The sequence below is a fragment of the Heterodontus francisci genome, chromosome 38, assembly GCF_036365525.1.
Source record: "Heterodontus francisci isolate sHetFra1 chromosome 38, sHetFra1.hap1, whole genome shotgun sequence".
Lineage (NCBI taxonomy): Eukaryota > Metazoa > Chordata > Chondrichthyes > Heterodontiformes > Heterodontidae > Heterodontus > Heterodontus francisci.
In genome coordinates this window covers 36,032,652-36,056,770 of record NC_090408.1, presented here as the reverse complement: position 1 = coordinate 36,056,770, position 24,119 = coordinate 36,032,652, and the positions used below count along the sequence as shown (strand labels likewise).

General features: G+C 44.5%; 1 protein-coding gene across 1 annotated transcript in view; it reads left to right on the top strand.

Moving 5' to 3' along the window:
- The first annotated feature begins 347 nt into the window (after positions 1 to 347).
- Positions 348 to 24,119, top strand: part of st8sia2 (ST8 alpha-N-acetyl-neuraminide alpha-2,8-sialyltransferase 2) — a 38,985-nt gene continuing 15,213 nt past the window's right edge. The window contains exons 1-4 of the mRNA XM_068018359.1: positions 348 to 445; positions 8,863 to 8,925; positions 16,213 to 16,347; positions 23,079 to 23,336. Coding sequence (XP_067874460.1) covers positions 348 to 445; positions 8,863 to 8,925; positions 16,213 to 16,347; positions 23,079 to 23,336 — 554 coding nt within the window. The remainder of the gene's footprint in view (positions 446 to 8,862; positions 8,926 to 16,212; positions 16,348 to 23,078; positions 23,337 to 24,119) is intronic.

Here is a 24,119-nt window from a genome sequence, read left to right as displayed (position 1 = left end):
TGGGTGGAAAGGCGTTGAACACAAAACTTTATTCCCCCCTCTCATCTTTCCATTCCTTCTGCCCTATGCAAATGAACGTGAGCTGGGATTCCTGAGTCCCTCTGGACTCTGAGGAAACCGTGGAAACGCAGGGAGAAGAGAAAGAGGGGAAGGAAAAAAAGCAAACGGGAATTGGGCAGTGGGATTGCGGAGTGGATTGAACTACGTTTGAATGGGAGACAGAATCTCACACACACAAAATACACAAGGATTCTCAACACAACTTGCTGGAGAGAGGCGAGTGTGACAACTCCCAGTTCTGTCTGCGGTGCAAAGTGTCTCTTTAAAACATCTCAAAGTGACACAGAATGCGCCTGGAATTCACGAGTTGGATGTTTGGGCTCCTCACTCTCCTGGTAATCCTTCTAATTCTGGCAGATATTTCCGAAGTGGAGATGGAATTCGGGTAAATCTGTTCATGTATTTCTTTTGCCATGTGCTTTTCTTTTTTAATTCGATGTGTCAGTTTAGCCTTTTCCTGTTTTCTTTTTAAGGGTGCAGATTCATTTCACATTTCTTTGGTCCGCTTTTAAATGCCGGCTGGTTTTGTGTTACTTTATTTAATGATTCCCCACCCTAGAGGGAGGAGAAAGCTTGACTGTTACTGTCTATTCTTTGTTATTCTGTCGCTTCCCTAAAATAAAATGAGAACTGAATTGATTTTGCGGCAGTCAGAATTTGCCCTCATCTCACCCAGACCTCAAGTGGCCCATTTGTTGATTATCAACACCCATTAAATGTTGCCCAGTGTCTGTCCTTTCGGAATTTTGTATTTTAAACTCTCTCTCTCTCTCTCTCTTTCATCCCCTGCTCCCTTCATTCTCTGCCTCTCCTCCATTCTCTTTGTGTGATTTCTTCTCTCCCCTCCTTATTCTCCTCCCTTTGTTTCTCTTTGTTTCACCCTCTCATCATTCCCTGTAAAATTCTCTCTCATTGCCTCTTTTTCCATGTCTTGTCTCCTTCCCTCTCTGCCTACTTGTCTTTCTGTCTCAGTCTTCTGTCCCTTTCTGTGTCTCTTTATCTGCTTCTCCCACTCCTTGTCCCTCTCAGTCTCTGTCTGTTTCTTCTGTTACTGCCTCTCAGTCTCTGTTTGACCATCTGTCTCACTATCTTTCTGTCTCTGTGTCTCTCTTCTGTATTTCTATTTGTTTATTCTATTCTCTGCTTCAATCACCAGTTCTCTGTCTCTGTGTGTGTATGTGCCTGTTATCTGTCCCTATCCTTTTTTTATATCTCTACTGCTGCTAATTCTCACCTTTTTCCAGTGAATCCCCTATTGCAGTTTTCCACCATCATTGGATATAACATTGGTGTCACTTTTATATGCAAAATAAAACTGTTCAATGTCACAGTCTATGTCTAAATTTCCATTGTAATCTGATCTGTGTGACCTCAGAACACATTACAGGAGGACATTAGATCATAGGCGGGAGAGAGAACATCACAAAAACAATTAAACTTCACCTGATTTCCCCCTCCTATTTGAAAGTATTTTTGTGTTTTTTATTATTTTACATGCATGAGAGTTTTTGATCACATTGTAAAGTGGAGCAACAGAGCCGCTGTTTTATAGTTAGGAAGGATTTACCTGTGAAAATTACTGTTAAAAGGTTGTGTCCAACATATTCTGGGCTTTTGCACATTGGTCTGTCTTCTCTCCTTTCCAAATGTCTCCACTGCCTCGTCACACCCTCCCTGAATGATTTTCTTCAGCTGTATGTCTCAGCCTGCATTCTCTCTCTCCCTTCCCAGACTCTGGATTACTGATTGCTCCCCATTTCCTGCACTGATTTCAGTCACTGTGCCACCACCCTCTCCCATCTTTCACAGGAGACGTTAAACCAAGGCTCCGTCTGCCCTTGCAGGTGGACATAAAAGATCCCATGGCACTATTTCGAAGATGTGCAGAGGAGTTCTTCATGGCAAATATTTATCCCTCAACCAATAATCACTAAAACAGATTATCTGGTCATTATCATATTGCTGCTTGTGGGAGCTTGCTGTGCACAAATTAGCTGCCATTTTTCCTGTATTACAACAGTGACAGCACTTCAAAAGTACTTAATTTGTTGTAAAGCACTTTGGGATGTCCGGAGGTTGTGAAAGGTGCTATATAAATGCACGTCTTTTTTTCTTTTTAAATCACATGACCCTGCTGTCTCAAAATCTTCTTAAAATTCCATCTCTTTGAATGTCAGTTTGGTTGCCTGCCCAACCTTCACATCATCTGCTCTGCACACTCCTCTCCACCTCCTGGACTCGTCTGAGATATTTCTCTGCCTGCAGGGTGTGTTACGAATGGGGCTGCTTGATTTTGTCTCGTAGTTTGCCACCTACCTGGTTTCGGAACAGAATCTCCAGAAATCTCTTAACAGAAACAAGACACACAAATTTCTTTTTACCATATACCCAGGAAGCTGGCAGCTGGTGCCACTAATATAGCTGGGCAGAGCAGGTGAGCACTGATCCCGTCTCACCCGCCCTGACCCCTTCTGTTTTCATTGTTTTAATCAGTCTGTCTTTGGGTCATTTACAGTCATCGCTGACCATTAAACTTGCCTGGGTTAACAAGTCTGCTTTTTCACTGATCCACTGGCTTGTTTGGTAAGTGCACTGTTCGGATGTGGTACTGAACCATGCAGAGTGGGCAAGTCCCAGATTCAATGACAATTTTTCAGGTCGATGACCTTTCGTCAGAAGTTCTGACCAGAGGTCATTGACCTGAAACATTGGGCGGAATTTAAGGGCCTCCTGGAGACATGCGAGGAGGTGGTGGGGTGGGCCATAGAACTGCGCTGGAATGCGGGGAACGGAGGACCCGTCGCCTTCCCATCATACTGCGAAATAGTCAGGGGTGGGAAAGATCGAAGCCAGCCTTCCCAACCAGAAGCCAATTGAGGCCCTTAAGTGGCCAATCAGTAGCCATTTAAGGGCCTCTTCCCACCACTGCTGGAATTACACGAGCAGCAGTTGGGGGGGGGGGGGCCTCGGCCATGTGGGAAGGTGGCCGCCCTGCAGGCTTGTGGGTGAGGCCTCATCCATGGGCAATCTGTGGCTCATGGAGGGTCCCCAGTGGAAAAGGCCACCCCTCTAGTAACACCATCAACCGCCCTCATCGTCCACCCTTCCCCCACTCCATCACCGCCGCATGCTGGACTGGCCCGGCAACTCCGCCTCACTTACCTCTGGTCCCAGGCCTCCTGCAGTACCAGCAATGGCCACCGATACTACTGAGCTGTCGGCCCTCTAATTGGCCAGTAGCTCTTGGAGGTGGGATCCCTGTCCTTAAAGAGATAGGGATCCCAGCGCCAGGCACTTAAGTGCCTGCATGCCATTGAATCGGGTCAAGAGGGTCTCCAAAAGGCTGAGGTGGGGTTCCCTCACCTTTTCGGCCCGGCACCGGGAGCCCTGCCAGCAGGACAGAATTCAGCTGATTAACTCGGTTTCTCTCTCCACAGACATCGTCTGATATGCTGCGCATTTCCAACATTTTCTGTTTCCTCTTCCAGATTTCCAGCATCTGCAGTATTTTGCTTTTGTCCCACATTCAGTCTCTACTCGCTGCTGCTTTCAGCTGGGGCATCAGCTGCAGTTCAGTTCACAGTATCTCCAGCCTGTAATACATTAAGAAATTCCACTATGCAGTGGCCACAAAGCAACTTAGGCAAAATCCTATCACAGCCACACACCCTACTGCTTGGAGAGTTTAATGTGGAGCTGGGAGACCTGGAAGAAGTGAAAAAATGAGATATGTTTGTAAGGCATTCTTCTTTGACATTAAAGTGTCAGGAAAATAACACAAGTAAAATCCTGCAGTCCCTGAGCATTGCAGCTTGCAGTGTTCTGTTTGGGTGTGTTAGAGCATGTTAAGTGTAGAGGTCTTTGTTTTGTGCTGCCTCTGATAGCAGCTCTCAGGGCCTTTGGGTCGCAGATGTTCTTGAAGGTGCTGGGGTCAGGGGATGGGGATGGGCAGATCTTTATGCCTTTTATATTGGCATTGGCAGGAATACAGCATGTGTGCTGAGATGACACATTGTGACTGCAACATCTCCACTTGTTTAGGCTCATTTGAAGGCCTTAATTTGGCTCATTCAACACGCCTACTGTACACCCTGGAAGGCAGCAGCTGGTGCCACTCATACAGCTGGGTAGAGCAGGTGAGCCCTGTTGGCTTCTCACCCACCCTGACCACTTCCATTCATTCTGTTTCACCTTCTGACTTCAGTCTTTCTGCATTTGATTCAATGACTGTCAGCACCGACAGTTAAACTTTACGCAGACTAACAGTGCAGACACACCCTATTCGACTGCCATCAGTGCCACACTGCAGCAACATTGGCCCAGGATTGAAGGTAGCAAAACCCTCCACTAGAAGGGGCCCTCTGATTGGCCAGCAGCTCTTGGAGGCGGGATCCCTGTCCATAAAGAGATATCGTTGGCAGTAAAGATAAGCAGCTGCCACAACTGGCACTTGTGCTAACTCCGCCATCTTAGTTGTGGCAATATTGAAGAAGGCCCAGTACTGTTTTGAAAAATGTCTAAATTGTCTAATCGTTGTGTTTATGACCTCTTGGTTAATGCCCATGCACAATCTTGTGCCTTTCCCATCTTTCAAAACTCATTTACCTCACTATCAGTCTTCTCTCCTTTGAAAGTCTTCTATTTTTTGACTTGGCTCCTTCTTCACCCATTAGACAATGCTCTGAGATGTTCTTCTTCAGGAGGAGGAGTTTAGTAGTGCAAATTAGAGTTTAGAGAGAGATACAGCACTGAAACAGGCCCTTCAGCCCACCAAGTCTGTGCCGACCATCAACCACCCATTTTATACTAATCCTACACTAATCCCATATTCCTACCAAACATCCCCACCTGTCCCTATATTTCCCTACCACCTACCTATACTAGTGACAATTTATAATGACCAATTTACCTATCAACCTGCAAGTCTTTTGGCTTGTGGGAGGAAACTGGAGCACCCGGAGAAAACCCACGCAGACACAGGGAGAACTTGCAAACTCCACACAGGCAGCACCCAGAATTGAACCCGGGTCGCTGGAGCTGTGAGGCTGCGGTGCTAACCACTGCGCCACTGTTGACTATTGTTGACTATTAATCCTGTCATTTTACTCCTCTTCCTGTGGGACATTTACTGCCCTTTCACTTTGCTGACCACCTACCCTTGAACAATTATGATCAAGAACCTTTTAAAAGTCAGCAAAAACTGTCCAACAACCTCAAAAAAGCTCACAACTTAAGATCAGCCCTGAATATGGCCTGATGACACGTGATTATACTGAAATGTGAAATGTGCGGGTCACAGCCTCGTCATAATTTATTCTGTAGGTATACTCAAGCTCTTGATTGGGCAACATTGTGAGAAAAATCCTTCATTTCTCGTAGAAAGATTATGGCTTGTTGTGGGTATATATTGATACTCTCTGTTAGTAAATATGATTGTTAAATTATTTATGCAGTTGTTATTGTGATACAGAGACACTCTTCCCCCACCACCCCAGACCCCGACCATCGCAGTTCACGGAGGGATTTTTTTTTAACCTCATCCCATGATTCCAACCTGGCATTCTTCGATTCTTTTCCTTTAATTCAACCTGGCACTCTCCTCCTCTGCTCAGTGCCACCATTCTTCTTTACCTCTTCTTTCCCCCTGAATCAAGCTGGCCATCATTTCCCTCCTAATTGAATGTTATTGAATGGTGGAACAGGTTTAAGGGGCTAAATGGCCTACTCCTGTTCCTATTTTCCAGTTCCATCTGGCACTCTTCCCCTCTATCCCAGTTAAAGTTCATATTCATTCCCCCTTCCCCAATTCAGGCTGACTCTTCTCCCCCACCGATTCCTCCATCTTAAGCTGGCAGTCTTCTTCCCCCTTCTCCCTGCCACTCCCCTCCCCCACCTCAGTTCTTGCTGGCACTCCCTCACTGTCCCTCAATAATGGTGTTCCCAATTATCCTCTCAACCTGCCTCCCAGTTGCTGCTGCCTCTGCTCCAAAGGATTGAATGCTCAGTGTATGTAGAAGTTGAGAAGTGAGTCCTTTTAGTGGCCTGTTTGTGGAATGTTTCTATGTGCAAAATGGCTACAGCATTCACCCATACAATAACAGTCTCTATATTTCAAAGGTAGTTCATTGTATGGCTGTTTCCTTGATCAGGCTGTCCCAGAGAAGAACTGTTCTCACTGGGAGTCCTTGATGGCAAAATCAAAAAGATCTTGCAAAATAAACTGTGCACATCGTGCAATGGATTTCAATGCCCTTGAGTGGCACTATTACAAAGTATTTACAGCAGAGTAGATAGCAGTCAGTATGACACTGCGAGGTGGAACTAAGACTCACACTAATGCAGTGGAGTCAAACGTAGCACTAATTTTTATCCACAAGTGCGCTGACCTTACCGACTGGATTTTAAGCATCACCTTATTTTCCTTCCATTCTGGTTTGTTACTTTAATACTTTCTGCCAGGCTTCTTCTTCTTCTTCTTCTTTGGCCTCCTTGTCTCGAGAGACAATGGGTAAGCACCTGGAGGTGGTCAGTGGTGTCAGTCGCTGCGAGGCAACTATGAAGTGACCTCTCCATGGCGCATGCCTGGGCGAATGTATCTTTGGTGTTTTGAATGAACTATTAACCCTTGCAGGTCCAAGGTAATGTCTGTCTCAGATGTTCAATTATTTTTATGATCAATCTATTCACTGACACTGAGAGAGACAATGCCCATTTTGGGTTGGACTTTGATTGATTTGGCCTCACTAAGTCTACATGACTGAGAAATGCCCATCCAATCTTCCCAATAGGAAGGGCTTTTTTTATTGAGAGACCAAAAAGCTAAGTGCCATATTACAGGGCACAACTCGAGTTGGAAACAGTTGGACAGAAGGCACAGTAAACAAGAAACTTACACCACACCTAGTGGATAACACCACACTTGAGGCTTGAAAGCCTGAAGGTTGCAGGAAGGCCGAGGAGGCCAGTATTGGTGCAGATTTGAGGTCTTGAGGAAGAATGAGTTAGAGGCGGACTGGTGCAAGGAGTCTTGATTGAACAGGGAGAAGGAAGAGGCTGTGGGATGACTTCTTTTTCATTAACGGGATACGGCTGGTGCTGGTAAGGCCTGCATTTATTCTTCCATGTGCTATTTTAACGGTAGGTTACTGCCCCAGTTAAACTAGCAGCGAGAAATGTCATACTGAAATGTCATAGGAATGCATAATTGCGCTTGTTACGAATGTTCCTCAACTGCAAATGATCCAACTGCAATCAAGCCTGGGAGAAAGTATGAAAGTAACAAACCATAATGGAGGAAAATAGGTGATGCTTAAAATCCAGTCAGTAAGGTCAGCGCACTTGTGGGTAAAAATTAGTGCTACGCTTGACTCTGCCCCATTCACTAGGAACATACGTACGAACATATGAATTGGGAGCAGGAGTCGGCCACTCGGCCCCTCGAGCCTGCTCCGCCATTCAATAAGATCATGGCTGATCTGATTATAACCTCAACTCCACATTCACGCCTACCCCCAATAACCTTTCACCCCCTTGCTTGACAAGAATCTATCTACCTCTGCCTTAAAAAATATTTAAAGACTCTGCTTCCACTGCCTTTTGAGGAAGAGAATTCCAAAGACTCACGGCCCTCTGAGAGAAAACAATTCTCATCTCTGTCTTAAATGGGCGACCCCTTATTTTTAAACAGTGAACCCTAGTTCTAGATTCTCCCACAAGGGGAAACATCCTTTCCACATCCACCCTGTCAAAATTCCCTCAGGATCTTATATGTTTCAATCAAGTCGCCTCTTACTCTTCTAAACTCCAGCAGATGCAAGCCTAGCCTGTTTAACCTTTCCTCATAAGACAACCCGCTCATTCCAGCTATTAGTCTAGTAAACCTTCTCTGTACTGCTTCCAACGCATTTACATCCTTCCTTAAATAAGGAGACCAGTACTGTACACAGTACTCCAGATGTGATCTCACCAATGACCTGTATAACTGAAGCATAACCGCCCTACTTCTGTCTTCATATTCCCCTCGCAATAAACAATAACATTCTATTAGCTTTCCTAATTACTTGCTGTACCTGCATACTAATCTTTTGTGATTCATGCACTCAGACACCCAGATCCCTCTGCATCTCAGAGCTCTGCAATCTCTCACCGTTTAGATAATTTAAAAAAATTCTTCTTTCCAAAATGAACTATTTCACATTTTCCCACATTATACTCCATTTGCCAGATCTTTGTCCACCCACTTAACCTATCGATATCCCTAACTGAGGAGGTGCTGGTGAGTGTCTAGACCATTTCAGAGGGCAGTTATGAGTCAACCATATGTGGGTCTGGAGTCACATATAGGCCAGACCAAGTAATAACAGAACGCTTTCTTCCCTAAAAGACATTAGAACCAGATGTGTTTTGTGGCAATCCAGTAGTTTCATGGTCACCATTACTGAGACTAGCTTTTTAATCCAGATTTTATTTAATTAACAGAATTCATTAGCTGCCATAGTGGGATTCAAACTAACATCTCCAGATGATTGATCTAGGCTTCTGAATTACTAGTGCAGTAACATAACCACTATGCTACGGTAACCCTAATACTTGGAACTGAAAGGGAGCAAGAGAGGAGGATTCAGAGGAAGAGTGATCTTAATAATATTGATAAAATTGAGACACGAAAAGCTTGATGAAAGGAGAAAGGTTAAAGATCATAGATGAGAGAAAGATCAAACCGAATGTTTCTTTCTTTCACCTCCCAGTCAAATTGTTGAGAGATTGCAGAAGCTGTGAATATATATTCTTTTCTTCATGCAGATTTTCAGAAGGAAGGAGGGCCATGAAGTCAGCCAAGGATACTCCACAGAACAAATGTTGTAGGTGTGTAAGTTGTGAGCATATCCTCTTTCTTTAATTTTTAATTGAGACAATGGGATCCATAATGTTTTTAGAGAAGGTTGCAACCCCAAACACTGTCTTGCTTGAGGGTGGCACTCAGGTTTGACGCAATATACGGTGCCATGCGATGATGGGGCCCAAGTCTGTGCCTGTGACTTTCCCCACATAATAAGCTCCCAATTACAATCACGTCACTGTGGCCAGTTGCGAAGTGTAGACCAAGGAATTCCCCACTAGAGAAGAGAAATAACTGAAATATCGGGCCAATTATTCTAGTTTCGTAGGGCTTTGCTCCCTAGTGACATTCCTTTGCTTTTTTATTTGATGGAGAGCAAGAAAAGGAGGAGGAACACAAAATCACAACTTGATCGACATCCCGAAGCCAAGAAAGCCATGAACAGAGGCTGCAAAGATGCAAATAGCAGTCTGCTGAGGGTCAAAGGGGAAAAGCTAGGCCACAACTCCCACAACGTATGAATGATCCAAACAGCAGCTCCATGGGTCAGACAAAGCAAATGGGCCCAAGTTTACTTAAATGAAAAGAGAAAATGCTAGAACTACCCAGCAGGTCAGGCAGCATCTGTGGAGAGAGAAACAGTTAACGTTTCAGGTTGATGATCTGACAGAAGGTCTCTGGGAATTTGTAAGAGAAAGGGAGTGCTCCCCGGTATCCCTCAACCAGCACTTGAAAACAGATTGTCCAGTCATTAACACAGTGCAGTTAGTGGAATCTTGCTGTGCTCAAATTGGTGATCGTATTTCCTATATTGCAACAGTTACTACACTTCAAAATTTACTTAATTGGCTGTAAAACAATTTGGGATATCCTGAGGTTGTGAAAGGCGAATTGTAAATGTAAGCCTTTTTCTCTCATGAATATCCATATTTTGAATTTCTCAGATTCCAAACGATAGACCATTTAAACAGCAACTTCTCAGCTGATACCCGACCAGTTTAATTTACAGCACCATCACCCTGTTTAGATTGAGTTTCAGTCACGGCACAGTGGATAGCTTCCTGCCACTCGATCTCCAGCCTGTTTTCACACACAACATTCCTTTGGGATTCGAGCACATATTGATCCTGTGCGTGTCTGCAACACCTATCACCAGCACATATTGTGAATTCCAGTGCAGTCTGGATTTCACATCAGTGCACATTATACAGGCCTTTCCAGTCTTCAGGGGCAGAAAATAAAATTACAAGCATGCCATGCATGGTTGTACGTCCATTACTGCCTTTGCTGTAAAATGGGGCGGATTCTGCAGCACCAGTTGTGGTGGTGTGTCGTGGGGGGGTGGGGGGAGGTGCTGTTGTCATACCCCCAGTTATATTGCTAGGAACAGAGTACTGTACTGATTGCAGGAGGGAGGTTAGTGAACAGCAGTGCAGTTCATCTGGGCAGTTCCCAAGTTCAAAACATCCCGTAGACTGCTCACTTCCTCATAACCCCTTATCCCTTCTTTTTGCCAAATTATCTATCCAGATCCCCCTTGAATTTGTCAACGCAATCCGCATCCACTCCCTCCTTCACCAGCTTCTGTGCAAAGTAGTTAACTCGAAACTGTTCACCCTCCCTCTGCTGAGCTCGAATCCATGACTCCCGTTTGCAGAAACTGCCTGGATTCAAGTCCAAAATGGGGACCCATGTGGCTCAGGATTCAGTCAATATCTGTATAAGTGTCGGGTTGAATAATTATGCTGCGTGCGAGTTCCCTGTTGCTGGAACAAGTAAAACCAGTGTAGCACACGTTTGTTGAGGAAGAAACAGGTCCAACCATGAGCCAGTCTCACGTATGGATTGCATGGTCACCTGTAATGTGCTGTGGAATGACAAAAAGACCTGCCTTATAGAACAACCAGAATGTAAACCCTGGTGCTTAAAATTAAATGGGGGTAGTTGGGCCAGTATGACTATCCCCTGATGTGTGTATCCATCAGTGAACATCAGAACTATGTCCCTAGTGGGTGAATGAACTGCCTGGTGTGGGATTGAGCCAGACAGACCACAATGTCCCAGGTTCATGCCACAGTCTCTATGCTGAATTCGCCCATCTCAGCCGGAGCAGCAATAACGATGCTGCAATTAGCCTCAGTATTCTTGCATAAGGGGGAGCAAAAAAAATTCCCCAACAATCAGCCAGAATTGTTACTTTGCACCACTATTCAGTGACCCCTGATAGAAAGTGCACGTATTTGGTTAAGGCAGGAGCAGGCCCAGCTGCAATGCTCCCCTTGGGAAAATAGCCCACAGACACTTGCACAAACAGGGTAGATACTGAGACAAAGTTTCCCCTCATGGGTGAATCGAGAACTAGGGGGCACAGTTTCAGGATAAGGGGTTACCCATCATCTACAAGGCACAAGTCAGGACTGTGATGGAATACTCTCCAATTGCCTGGATGGATGCAGCTCCAACAACACTCAGGAAGCTCGACACCATCCAGGACAAAGCAGCCTGCTTGATTGGCACCCCAATCACTACCATCAACATTCACTCCCTCCACCATCGACGCTCAGTGGCAGCAGTGTGTACCATCTACAAGATGCACTGCAGCAACGCAACAAGGCTCCTTCAACAGCACCTCCCAAACCTGCGATCTCTACCAACTAGAAGGACAAGGGCAGCAGATGCATGGGAACACCACCACCTGCAAGATCCCCTCCAAGTCACACACCATCCTGACTTGGAGCTATATCGCCGTTCCTTCACAGTCGCTGGGTCAGAATCCTGGAACTCCCTTCCTAACAGCACTGTGGGTATACCTACCCCACAAGGACTGCAGCGGTTAAAGAATGCTGGGCGAGCCGGCGACGCCCACCTCCCAGGAACGAATAAAAAAAAAAGTGATTTGAGGAGGAATTTATTTTCTGAGGATTGTAAATCTTTGGAATTCTCTACTCCAGAGAGCTGTGGAGGCTGAGTAGCTGAATATATTCAAGGCTGAGATAGACAGATTTTTGAACTATAGGGGAGTCAAGGGTTATGGGGAACAGGCAGGAAAGTGGAGTTGAGGCCAAGATCAGATCAGCCATGTTTTTATTGAATGGAGGAGCAGGCTCGAGGGGCTGTATGGCCTACTCTTGCTCCTATTTCTTATGTCCTTATAAATGATTACTCGAGTTAGATACTAGAGGGCTGGCAGTGCCTGTGGAATCCGTTTCCTGGCAAGAGTCAGCATCCTAAGGAACATAGGAGAGAAAAAGAAAGGAGAAAACAAATGACAGAATGAAACTGGCACCAAAAGCAAGACTGACTGAGGTGTCATTTTGAAAGTTGACAAGGTAAAACACAAGTCGTGACAGCTGAGTCCATTCATTCGATGGAGTAGAGCCTGCGCTTCAGCCTCAGGCTTGCTTCAAATAGCTGACAATTTCTGATTAAAGAGTCTGGCCCCCTGAGAGAAAAGGACCACAGCAATTGTCCCTCTTTTATTTAGCTTGATGTTACTGCCGAGGGCTGGCTGTCCTGCAGCTGTGATTTCCTGGAAACCTGCTTCAGCGTACCTCAGCAATCCTTGTATTTATCTGAGCTAATTTCCACTCAGGCACTCAACTTACATCAGGTGTTGTTTTAAGTTGGACCAAATATTGGCTGAACTTTAAAAAATGATTTTATACACATGATGATAGGAAAGTTAATGTCCAGTCAGAATCCCACGGGCTGGGATTCAAGAAGCACGGTCAGTTCACAGAAAATGATCAATCTGGGACCATGGCCAAGTCAAGGAACATGGCCAATGGTCTGAATGCAGTTTCGTTGGCTTTACTTGCACTCAGGAAATGGCATGTAGCAAAGGAGGGCCAAGATTTAATCAAGTTTCACACTTCTAATCGCTGCCTAATGATCCTGATGGAAAGTTTGTGCATACACATATATGGAAGTTAGGTGAGGACAGAATCAGATTACATGTGATGCCATGTGTGGTTGAACATTCTTCCAACACTCACTGACTGGACTGATGCATGAAGAATGGTCTCCTGGGTCGATACTGGAGGGCAGATAGCACTTATAGCGCCAGCTAAAGTCAACACTAGGAGGAGAAAGAAGAAGGGGGCAATTTGCGTCTCCCTGTATCCTTTTGGTTGAAATAAACAGTAATGGATTGATTTTTTTTTTTGAAATGGCTTTGCTGCAATTTTGGGCCTGAAGCCCGATTTTCAAGCTGTCCTCGATTTAGGTGACTGTTAACCTGGCTAAAACAGGCAGCAGCCGAATTAAATACATCTGGATTGAAATATTTAAATCAGATATGTTTACACTTCCGGTGCTATGTCCACTGGACAGAGCGTGCAGTGTGACTGAGCACTGAGCAGCCAAACCACCTGTCCTTAAAGGGACCACTGCAGGCTGCTCCACGAAAGGGAAACAGATCTTCCTGCTGGTCCCACTCTTTCCCTCCCTCCCCACTTTAATGACCCAACTTGGCTCTGCTGAGGAGCCCCCTCCCCCTGCATGACGCACCCCCTAATCGGCGTGCTGGCTGCTCGTTGTGCGTACCAACATGCTGCCCGACGACATATATAGATCAGGTTTTGCGCCAACATCATCGGGCACGTGCACCAAATGCTCACTTTACACTACAATCAAAATTCTGCACCCCCCCCCCCCACCCGCCCTTTGAACTTATTTTATCACAGTCACAAGGGAAATGCTGAAGTGAAATTCTGCTGCAAAAATATCATGTTTCTTTCTTGTGCAAGCCAGCGGTATTGCTCATGAGCAGTTCATGGGGAGCAGAGTGGATTTCAGAGTTGTGAGAGGCTGCAGGCAGTTCACTGAATATGTAATTATTCCCAGCAGTGCTAGTGCACAGCAGCGTGTCCTGACAGGGTCTGCATTTCACAAGTACACAGCACTGCTGACAGGTCCATGCAGAATGTAAAGCAGCAGCACCTCACTGGCAATCAGCAGCACATATCGATGCTGATCCTCATCCAGAAGGTAGACCTCCTACACTCATCAATCAGTCTGACTCCCTGTGGGAGTATTCACAAATATTTTGGGAATGCAATATTATTTGCATTCTGTCTCTGTGTAAAGCTCCTCTCCTCTGGCTAGCTGGGTTCCATTTGAAAAAATAAATTTGCATTTACATCCAAATTATAAGTGGGAGGCAGTGGCAGAAATGGTAATGTCAATGGACTAATAGTCCAGAGGCCCAGCTAGTGCCCTGGGGGACATGGGTTCAAATCCCACCATTGCAGATGATGAAATTTGAATTCAATTTATAAATCTGGAAATTAAAAAAAAAAAGCTAGTCTAATGATGACCATGAAACCATTGTTAATTGTTAACCCATCTGGTTCACTAATGTCCTTTGGGAAGGAAATTTGCTGTCCTTACCTGATCTGGCCGATTTGTCACTCCAGACCCACAGCTCTTAAATGCCCTCCGAAATGGCCCAGTAAACCACTCAGTTCAAGGGCAAATCAGGATGAGCAATAAATGCTGGCCTAGCCGGCGATGCCCACATCCCACTAACGAATAAAAAGAAATTCACAGGCCAGTTGGTCTATGCCAGTGCTTTTGCCCCACACAAGCTTCCTTCTTCTTCACCCCTCTTCATCCAACCTTATCAACATATCTTCTTATTCCTCTTCTCCCTCCTGTGCTTATCTTGCCTCTCCTTAAATACATCTATGCTATTCACCTCAACTACTAATGGTAGCGAGTTCCACATTCTAACCACTCTTTGGGTAATGAAGTTTCTCCTGATTTACATTCTTTACAAACACCTGACTGGATTATTGAAAAATCTCAATGCCTTTCATGTTTTATTTTGAAATAATTGTTGTGTACAGTGCAGGAGGGTCCAATTTACACCCCTCCCCACTCCTGGTAATCCAGTCCACAAGCTCAGGCAGCTCAGTCCCAGTTACGTCAATATTTCTTAACTAGTAGAGACCTGCAAAACATTTGCAGTGAAATTATTATCTTTTATTGCAACAGTACTTCTTTAAATCCTCATCCCATGCCATTCTATCCTTCCCATGCCATCCCTCTCATGTCATATCCATTCCATTCCTTTCATCCCTCTCATATCATCTGCATCCCATCTCCCATCCCATCCCTTCTTCCTATGCCATCCCTATTCCCCATTCCACACATCCCAAGCTATCCTCCTTCCCTCCTCTTCCCTTTCTGTCCCCTCCCTCCCATGCCACCCCTGCTCCCTCCCATGCAGCCTCTTCCTCCCTTTCATGCTGTCCCCCTGCTTGCCTCCCTTCCTGCTATGCTGTACGCCACCTCCTCCCATGCTGTCCCCCCTCCACGTTGTTCCCCCCACCTTCCTCCCTCCCATGCCGCCCCTCCCTCCCTCCAATGCTGCTCTCCCTCCTTCCCTCTCCCCTCCCATGCCATCCCCTTCCCTCCCTCCCATGCCATTGTTTCCCCTACCACTGACCAATCAGAAAATGCAGATAGTCATACAATCTTTGTCTATTATAGATTGTTAGATTGCTCAGTTTGAAATCTATGGGCCTGAAATGGGGAGAGCCATTGGCAGAGACCAGGAATAGCGGATACAGACCCCGTCCCCCCCAGACTCGCCAACTCCCACATCTCTGCAAAAATGGCTATAAGCTTAAGGCCTGCCAATAATAATTAATTAAAATGAGCAGGAAGCTCTGCAATTGTGTTTTTTGTGCACTGAGTTACTTTAATGATTAAGTTTAATTACTGACATTGATAGTAGCCAATAATGCTGGTAGGACAACATCATGTAACGTTGAGGGTGGCATTATAAAGATACAGAACAGGTCCGATAGAAACTTTCTCACAGGCACTCGCTGACCTGGAAATGATTTCATGACCGACATTCAACCAATGAGGCTGGTAGGGTGGCCGTTTGGAACCACCCAACCTCTAATTGGTTAATTTTCATATCATTCATTTTAAATCATTTCCACATTGGTTGGCAAGTGCCCGTGGATGAATGTACCTCCCCCTCCGGCAGGACTGTGGCATAGCAAACTTCCACATATTGGACTTAAGGGCATCTGGTCCTTGAATAGGGGCAGGTGTGCAGAAATCCAGGCTGTATGGAACAAAACCAGATGAACAGCCACCTTAGCCTGTAGGTTTGGAAAGGGCTGGTCTTCAGTGTATTTCAGTTGGGTTAATCCTAAATCAATCCTTACTTCAGTTGTCCCTTAAATTCCTTATTGGTTCCATGGTGTCTGTGTTGGTTTTAGTCACCGCAATGAATGCTCTTCTAATCGGTCACAAAGTGCAGCAGTTTGAAATCAATCCTTGTGATTACTCAGGGGGGAAATGATCACAGATGCCTCATCCAGTGTGCCTCGGCAGACGACTGGGAGTAAGGAGAGAGTCCAACCACAGGCAAGACTCATTGACATACCGGAATGGAAACTTAATGCTACGCTAACTGCAAGGATAAGGTAAAGTTCTGCTATTCACAAAAGTGGATCCTTCTGAACTTCCCAAGTTTGAATACTAGATCTCACAAAGCAAGTTAAATGGCTGATATTTAGGTTCTGAATTTTTTTTTTCCAATGTCCTCACCTCCTCTCCGAAAGTCACTAATACATGAGCTGGGGGTCATTTCTGCAGCAATTGGCTACCCTCCAGCATCTCAGCAAGTGCTCCATTTTTAACATGTAAAACAGCAACAAAGAAAATTTTCTATTTCTATAGCACCTTTCACGATATCAGGACATCCCAAAGTGCTTTGCAATCAGTAATGTACTTTTGAAGCGTAGTCAATGTTGTAATGTAGAATACGTGCCGTTAACTTGAAGTGTGGGCTCAAAATGCATCCACTGTTAGAATCAGAGGAACTTAAACAACAGAAGAGAGGATTTAATGGGGAGAAAGAGCAATGGATGGCCAATAGATGGCCAGGGATAGACGCGAACAGTGAGGAACTCCTGAGGGAGCTGACTGCCCAGGAGCCATCTTGATCACCCCTCACTATAAGGTTATGAAAGAATGGGCCTTAAGCAGTGCAACACTGTCCCCCTGACTATCAAGATCCACGGCGAACTACTGGACAACGTGAATCACTTATCATACTTTGCGATTCTCCTCTCAGCAAGGGCAGACATCGACGATGAAACTCAGCATCGCCTCCAGTGTGCCAGTGCAGCCTTTGGTCGTCTGAGGAAAAGAGTGTTTGATGACAAAGACCTCAAACCTGGCACCAAGCTCATGGTCTACAGGGCCGCAGTGTTACCTGCCCTCCTGTATGCGTCGGAAATATGGACACGGTACAGCAGACATCTCAAAGCTCTGGAGAGATATCACCAGCGGTGCCTCTGCAGGATCCTGCAAATACAGTGGCAGGACAGGCACTCCAATATCAGTGTCCTCTCTCAGGCCAACATCCCCAGTATTGAGACACTGGTCATGGCTAGTCAGTTACATTGGGCGGGCCACATCGTCTGCATGCCTGACACAAGACTCCCAAAACAAGCTTTCTACTCCCAGCTCTGTCATGGCAAGAGGCTACCAGGACGGCAGAGGAAACACTACAAGGATGTCCTTAAAGCCTCCCTGAAAAATGTGATATCTCCACCGATTCATGGGAATCTTTTACCCGAGACCACCCAAAATGGAGAAGAAGCATCTGCGAAGGTGCCAGTCAGTTCCAACAACACCAAAATGTCCAGGTCGCGACCAAGTGCAAACAGCGAAAGGAGCATTCGGAATTTCGAGCATCCCATTCACTCACCTCACCAAACACCACCTGCCCCACCTGTGGCAGAGTGTGCGGATCCAGAATTGGACTATTCCATTTACCTAAGGACCCACAACTCTGGAGTGGAAGAAAGTCATCCTTGTTCCTGAGGAACTGCCTAAGATGAAGTAGAAAATATGGCAGTCAATTTGTGCAACGTAAGGTCCCACAAACAGCAATGAGGTAATGACCCAATAATTGGATGTTGATGTCCAGGCTTGTACTCCAATGAAGTGCAGAGGGAGTGTTGCGTAGACAGAAGTGCCCTCTTTTGGATGAAACATTAAACCGAGGTCTCTCTGCCCTCTTGGGTAGATGTAAAAGATCTCATGGCCACTATTTGAAGAAGAGCAGGGGGGAGTTCTCCCCAGTGTCCCAGCCAATATTTATCCCTCAACCAACACCACTGAAATAGATTATCTGGTCATTATCATATTGCTCTTTGTTGGGAGCTTGCTGAGTGACTACGCTTCAAAAGTACTTTATTAACTGGAAAATGCCTTGGGATGTCCTAAAGTATGAAAGGCGCTATAGAAATGCAAGTATTTCTTTCCTTCTAGTGAGCCATCAGCTCTACTGCCCAAAAAATCAGAAAGGGCCTGGGGGCTGTTATGCTGCTGATAAACTAATCATTAGTTTAGCATTTGCTGCCATTTCCTGCACTAGGCCAACTTTCTTCATCAACACTTATGTTTTGCATATATTGTCATGTTTGCCCATCATCTCTGTGCTCACAGATCTATGTTGGCTTCTCGCCCACCCATGCCTCAAATTTAAAATTCTTATCCTTGTGTTCAAATCTCTCCATGGCCTCTCCCATCCCATAACCACCTACAGCCCTACAACCCTCCCAAGAACTCTGTGCCCCTCTAATTCTGGCCTTTTGCGCACCCTCGACTTCCTTCACCCCTCCATTGGCGGCTGTGCCTTCAGTCGTGTGGGCCCTAAACTCTGGAATTCCCTCCCTAAATCTCTCCTCCTTTTAAGATGCCCTTAAAACCTACCTCTTTAGCCAAGCTTTTGGTCACCTGCCCTAATATTTCCTTATGTGACTCAGTGTCAAATTTTGTTTGATTACGCTCCTGCGAAGCACCTAGTTGTTGTTTGGGCATGTGTCTTAAGTGTTTTTTTGTGTATACATGTTATAGTGCTTGTTTTCCCCAGCCATTTCCCGCTGGCTAAAGTACATTAACTAGTCCTGACCTCACTTTTCACCTTTTGGTTTGAGTTATGAATCATCCAGTGCGAAGATGAAGTGTGAACCGGACAATGTGGTGACTCCAGGTGCAAACATTTAATTCATTTGAGATTTCTGTTAATTAGGCCCAAACTATGTTTACTCTTGAGGGAGGTGCACCGATACTGTGATCTCAGTTAATGGCCTAGGGAATTACAATACTCGGCACAGAGTGCCAGTATTCACAGATTGCTGGTAAGGGCCTGCCTGCAGCAATTCATTAATTGTTGTTCCTAGCACACAATGCAAAGGATGCACCAGTGAAGAATCATTGGTACAGCTGAACCCAGGTCCCAACTGTCCCAATTCTCTTGGGGGAGCTTTCAATGGCAAGGCTGGTGAGAGGAAAACTTTGAGCAAATGGGGGATGGGTTCAGTATAGCAAAAACCCACCCAATCTGAAATAATAAGCTTGAGGAGAAATCTATCTTATGGAAGATAGCTGGGAGGTTAAGGAGGAAGAAGGAAGAAAAGAAATAGAAAGGACGAGATGGTGAGGAGTATGAATGTGACAGGGCTGCAGTGTGTATAAGCAAATGTGCAATATATTAGGAATAAATTTGGGGAACTGGAGCCATTATTTAGAATGAGGTGACATGAGGTTGTAATGCGGCTGAGACTCAGAACTACAGGCAATTTAGCCAAACAAACAGAAAGATGGTGGCGGGACAGAAAATGAAGAGTCGAAGTAAGGTGGGGTTTTTTCATTGTCAGGACGTGGAGCATTATACCCCAAGAATTTATACTGGGACCACTTTATTTTCTATTTAGAAACAAAGAAAAGCTAATGAAGTTTGCTCATGATACCAAATTAGGGGTTTGGCAAAAAGAGATTGCAAGAGGGCATAAACAGATAGGTAGAATAGGCAAATACTTGGCAGATGCAAATCAATGCAGCAAAATGTAAAGGAGTAATTTCTGGAAACAGAATAATTAAGGAAATATAGCCTAAATAGTAAGGTTCTTAATGGAATGGAGGAACAGAGATATCTAGGGATGTAGATAATAAGATCGATAAAGGGGGGAGTGCAGGTATAACAGACTATAAATAGGACAACTGGGATCTTGATTTAAATATAGAAGCAAGGAGATGTTGTTGAATTTGGACAAGACATTGATTAGGCGTCATTTGGAGTATTGTGTGCAATATTGATCATCCCATTTTAGGAAGAATATTAGAGCCATGGAAGGAGGACAGTGAAGATTCACTCGGATAATACAAGGAATGAGGGTTTACAGTTGTGAACAAATGCCTTTTGGGACTTTTCACAAACAGTGACGGATAAGAGGAAAGGTTAACGAAAGTTTTGAAAAGGTTTGAGAGATTCAATCGTGAAGGATAATTTTCACTGGTTGAGTAATCTGTAATAAGGAACATAGATTCAGGATTAGCACTTGAAGAACAAAAGGAGAAGTTGGAAGAATTATTTTTCATCCACTATTATTAGAACATGGAACATTGAGAGATGATAATGCAATTCAAAAGGAAACTGAATAAATATTTGAAAAGCATATACAGAAAGAGGAGGAAAATAGGAATAGAATGGTTCTTCACTTGAAAAAATAGCGCTAAGGAACAATAGCTTCCTTAGAATCTTTGGCTTCCTTCAGTGCTGAAGGAAGCCATTCAGCCCATCATATCTGTGCTGGATCTTTGAAACTGCTGTTCAGTTACTCCCACACCCCTGCTATTTCACCATAGCCCTGCAAATTTTTCTTTTTAAATTAATTTGTCCAATTCTCTTCTGAAAGTTACGACTGAATCTGCTTCCACCACCCTTTCAGAAGTCCGTACCAGATAATAACTCATGGTGTTAAAAAAAAAATACATTCTTCTCATCCCCCCCCTGGCTCTTTCACCAATTATCTATCCTAAATCTGTGTCCTTTGGTTACCGATCCACCTACTATCTCTATTTACTCAATCAAAAGCCCTCAGAATTTTGAACACCTCTTTTAAATCTACCCTTAACTTTCTCTGCTCTAAGGAGAACAATTCCAGCTTCTCTAGTCTCTTCACGTAACCAAAGTCCTTCATTCTTGCTACCATTCCAGTAAGTCTTTTCAACAACCTCTCTAAGGCCTTGATATTCTTCCTGAAGTTTTGCACCCAGAATTGGACACAATGTTCCAGCTGAGGTCTAACCAGTGATTTATAAAAGGTTAGCATAATTTCCTTGCTTTTGTACTCTGTTTCTCGTCTGTTCTGAAATTTCTGTGATCTATACTGCAAGATCTCCATTGTTTGTCATTAGAGGGACCTCTGGTGGATAACGGAAACTGGCAAATAGTCCAGAGACCCTATACCAAGTCTGATACTTTCACTTAGAGATGGTGGCATAGTGATAATGTCACTGAACATGTAATCCAAAGGCCCAGGCTAATGTCTTGGGGACACGAGTTCCAATCAGTGGAAGCTGGTGGCATTTTTTTGTTACATTCTGGAATAGTGCAATTAACAGCAATTGTTGTAAAAACCCATCTGATTCACCAATGCCCTGCAGGGAAGGAAATCTGCTGTCCTTACCTGGTCTGGCCTACGTGTGAATCCAGACCTAGAGCAATGTGGTTGACTCTTAACTGCCCCTCTGAAATGGCCCAGCACGCTACTCATTTCTCAAGGGCAATTAGGCTTTGCCAGAGATGCCCACAGCCCATAAAAGAATAAAAACAACTTAACCAAACTCACAGCAGGTGCAGATAAGGTCAAGAGTTTCCTTTTCACAAATGGAATATTCTTGAAAAGGATCCTGGCAATTTAAATCCGAGGGGACCTGAAGCCAACAATCAAAGAGTGACTACATTTCAAAATTATTTCATTGGCTGTAAAGTGCTTTGGGATGTCCTGAGGTCATGAAAAGCACTATATAAGTGCAAGCCTTTCTTTCAAAGCTCCATGAACAATAAAGGCTACCAGGAAGTGCATGGCAAGATAATAATTAGTTCTTCTGTGGGGTCAAGACCCTAGAGTCTCAGAATAAAAAGCACTCCATTGAAGTTCAGCAAAACTAAACTTGAACTCCCAAACAAAATTCATTTGAGAGTTTGGGAAAAGGGGAATTCGAAGTGGGAATATTGGATAGCCAAGATATTTGAGACTAGGAATAATCTTCTTCTTCTTTGGCCTCCTTGTCTTGGGAGACAATGGGTAAGCGCCTGGAGGTGGTCAGTGGTTTGTGGAGCGGCGCCTGGAGTGGCTATAAAGGTCAATACTAGTATGACAGACTCTTCCAGTTAGGGATAATAGGGAGTGGAGATAACCAAGGATTCATCATTCTGCTTGTTGTGGCTGCTGGTGCTGCATTTATAATGTGACATTGTTTTCAGGACATTGACAGAAAAACTACTGCACAAATGATTTAAATGTTGTCACTTCACATTTTGTTTCTGACTATGGACCTTTCCTCACAGCTGCAGGAGTTTGCAGTGGAACAAGAGCACAGGTCTCATCCAGTCCGGCACGAATGGGCATGCTTTGGCTTTTAGTGCCGTCAGTTGAAGCTGCTTATGTTCTCTGTGGTTAATTACCACTTGTGCTGGTCCCCCATCCATCAGAGACGGTAGCAATTCTGCACATTCATTACGCTGTTGTATGATAAGGCACTGTTTTACATGTGTTAGGTCTTCCCCTCATGTATATTACAGCCTTGTGTCTGTCATGGTTCTGTGGCCATTACAGTAAGATGCTGCCTCATATATAGTACAGTGCAACCTCCAGTGTTTTGGTGTTGTCTCATGTATATTACAATTCTGCCTGTATATTACAAAACTGGCCCATGTACAGTTCGATGCAGCTTTCTATGTACTAGGCTGCTGTCTCATTTATGTTATGATGATGCCTTGTACATCACAACACTTCCTCATGAATGTTAATGCATTGCTTCATGTACATTTCGATGCTACCCCATGTATATTCAAAAGGGAATTGGATATACATACTTGAGAAGGAAAAATTTGCAGGGCTATGGGGAAAGAGTGGGACTAATCGAATAGCTCTTTCAAAAAGCTGGCACAGGCACGAGGGGGTGAGTGGCTTCCTTTTGTGCTGTATGATCTTATGATGAAGGCACTACTGCTGAGGTTGAGGCTGTTGTTGGCAGCTGTAATATGGATGTAGTGTAAATCTAAATAGCATCATATAAACTTTAATTTCCCCCTCATTTAAAATTTACTTTGTTCTCTTTTTTCCATTCCTAGGAAAGACATACTAAAGTTTCTGGATGCAGAAAAGGACATCTCGGTGCTAAAGGGCAAACTGAAGGCAGGGGATATCATACATTATATATTTGACAGGGACAGGACCCTGAATATATCCCATAGCCTATACGAGCTGTTACCGAGGACATCGCCGATGAAAAATAAGCATTTCAAACAGTGCGCGATTGTAGGGAATTCTGGGATTCTACTCAACAGTGGCTGTGGGCAAGAGATTGATGCCCATGAATTTGTGATAAGGTAATACCTAGAAGACTGGTGTGCATGTAGAGGGCAGTGTGATAAGTAAAATCACCTTAAAAAAAAATCAATACTGATAGTCTTAAATGTATTAAAGGTGTGGAAAGAAGGTCTTTGGAGGCCTTTGAAGGAAATCTTAGCTCGGCTCTGTGGTAGCCCTCACTTCTGAGTCACAAGCTTGCGGGTTCAAGCTCCAGTCATGGTTGGGAGTATTGCATTGTCTGAGGCACTACCCCTCAGATCAGGTTTGTTTCTATCCTCATTCTTTGGGTTGTGGATGCCTCTGGAAAGGCCGACATTTATTGCCCATCTCTAGTTACCCTTTAGAAGGTGGTGGTGAGCTGCCTTAGCTGCAACCCATATGTTGAAGGTACTCCCACAGTGCTGTTAGGTGGGGAGTTCAGGTTGGTTCCAGAGGATCTTAAAGATCATATGGCACTAGTTAAAGAAGAACACTGAGTTAATTTGGTGTCCTGACCAATATTCCTTCTTTAACCAACACTATCAAAAATACATTCCATTTGATGTTTGCAGGATCTTGATGTCTGCAATTGGCTTCTGTATTTGCCTATAACAAGAGTGATCGCCCTTCAAAAGTAATTTGATGCTTTAAGATGTCCTGCGGATGTGACAAAAGTGCTATTGAAATGCAAGTTTATTTCTTTGCTTCCTACCCTGACCAGTAAAAAATGTCCCACCATTTATTCACACTTATTGATATAACAAAACATTGACTGGTGCACAAAGACTCTCAATTGTTTTACTGCAGCACATTCACCCTTG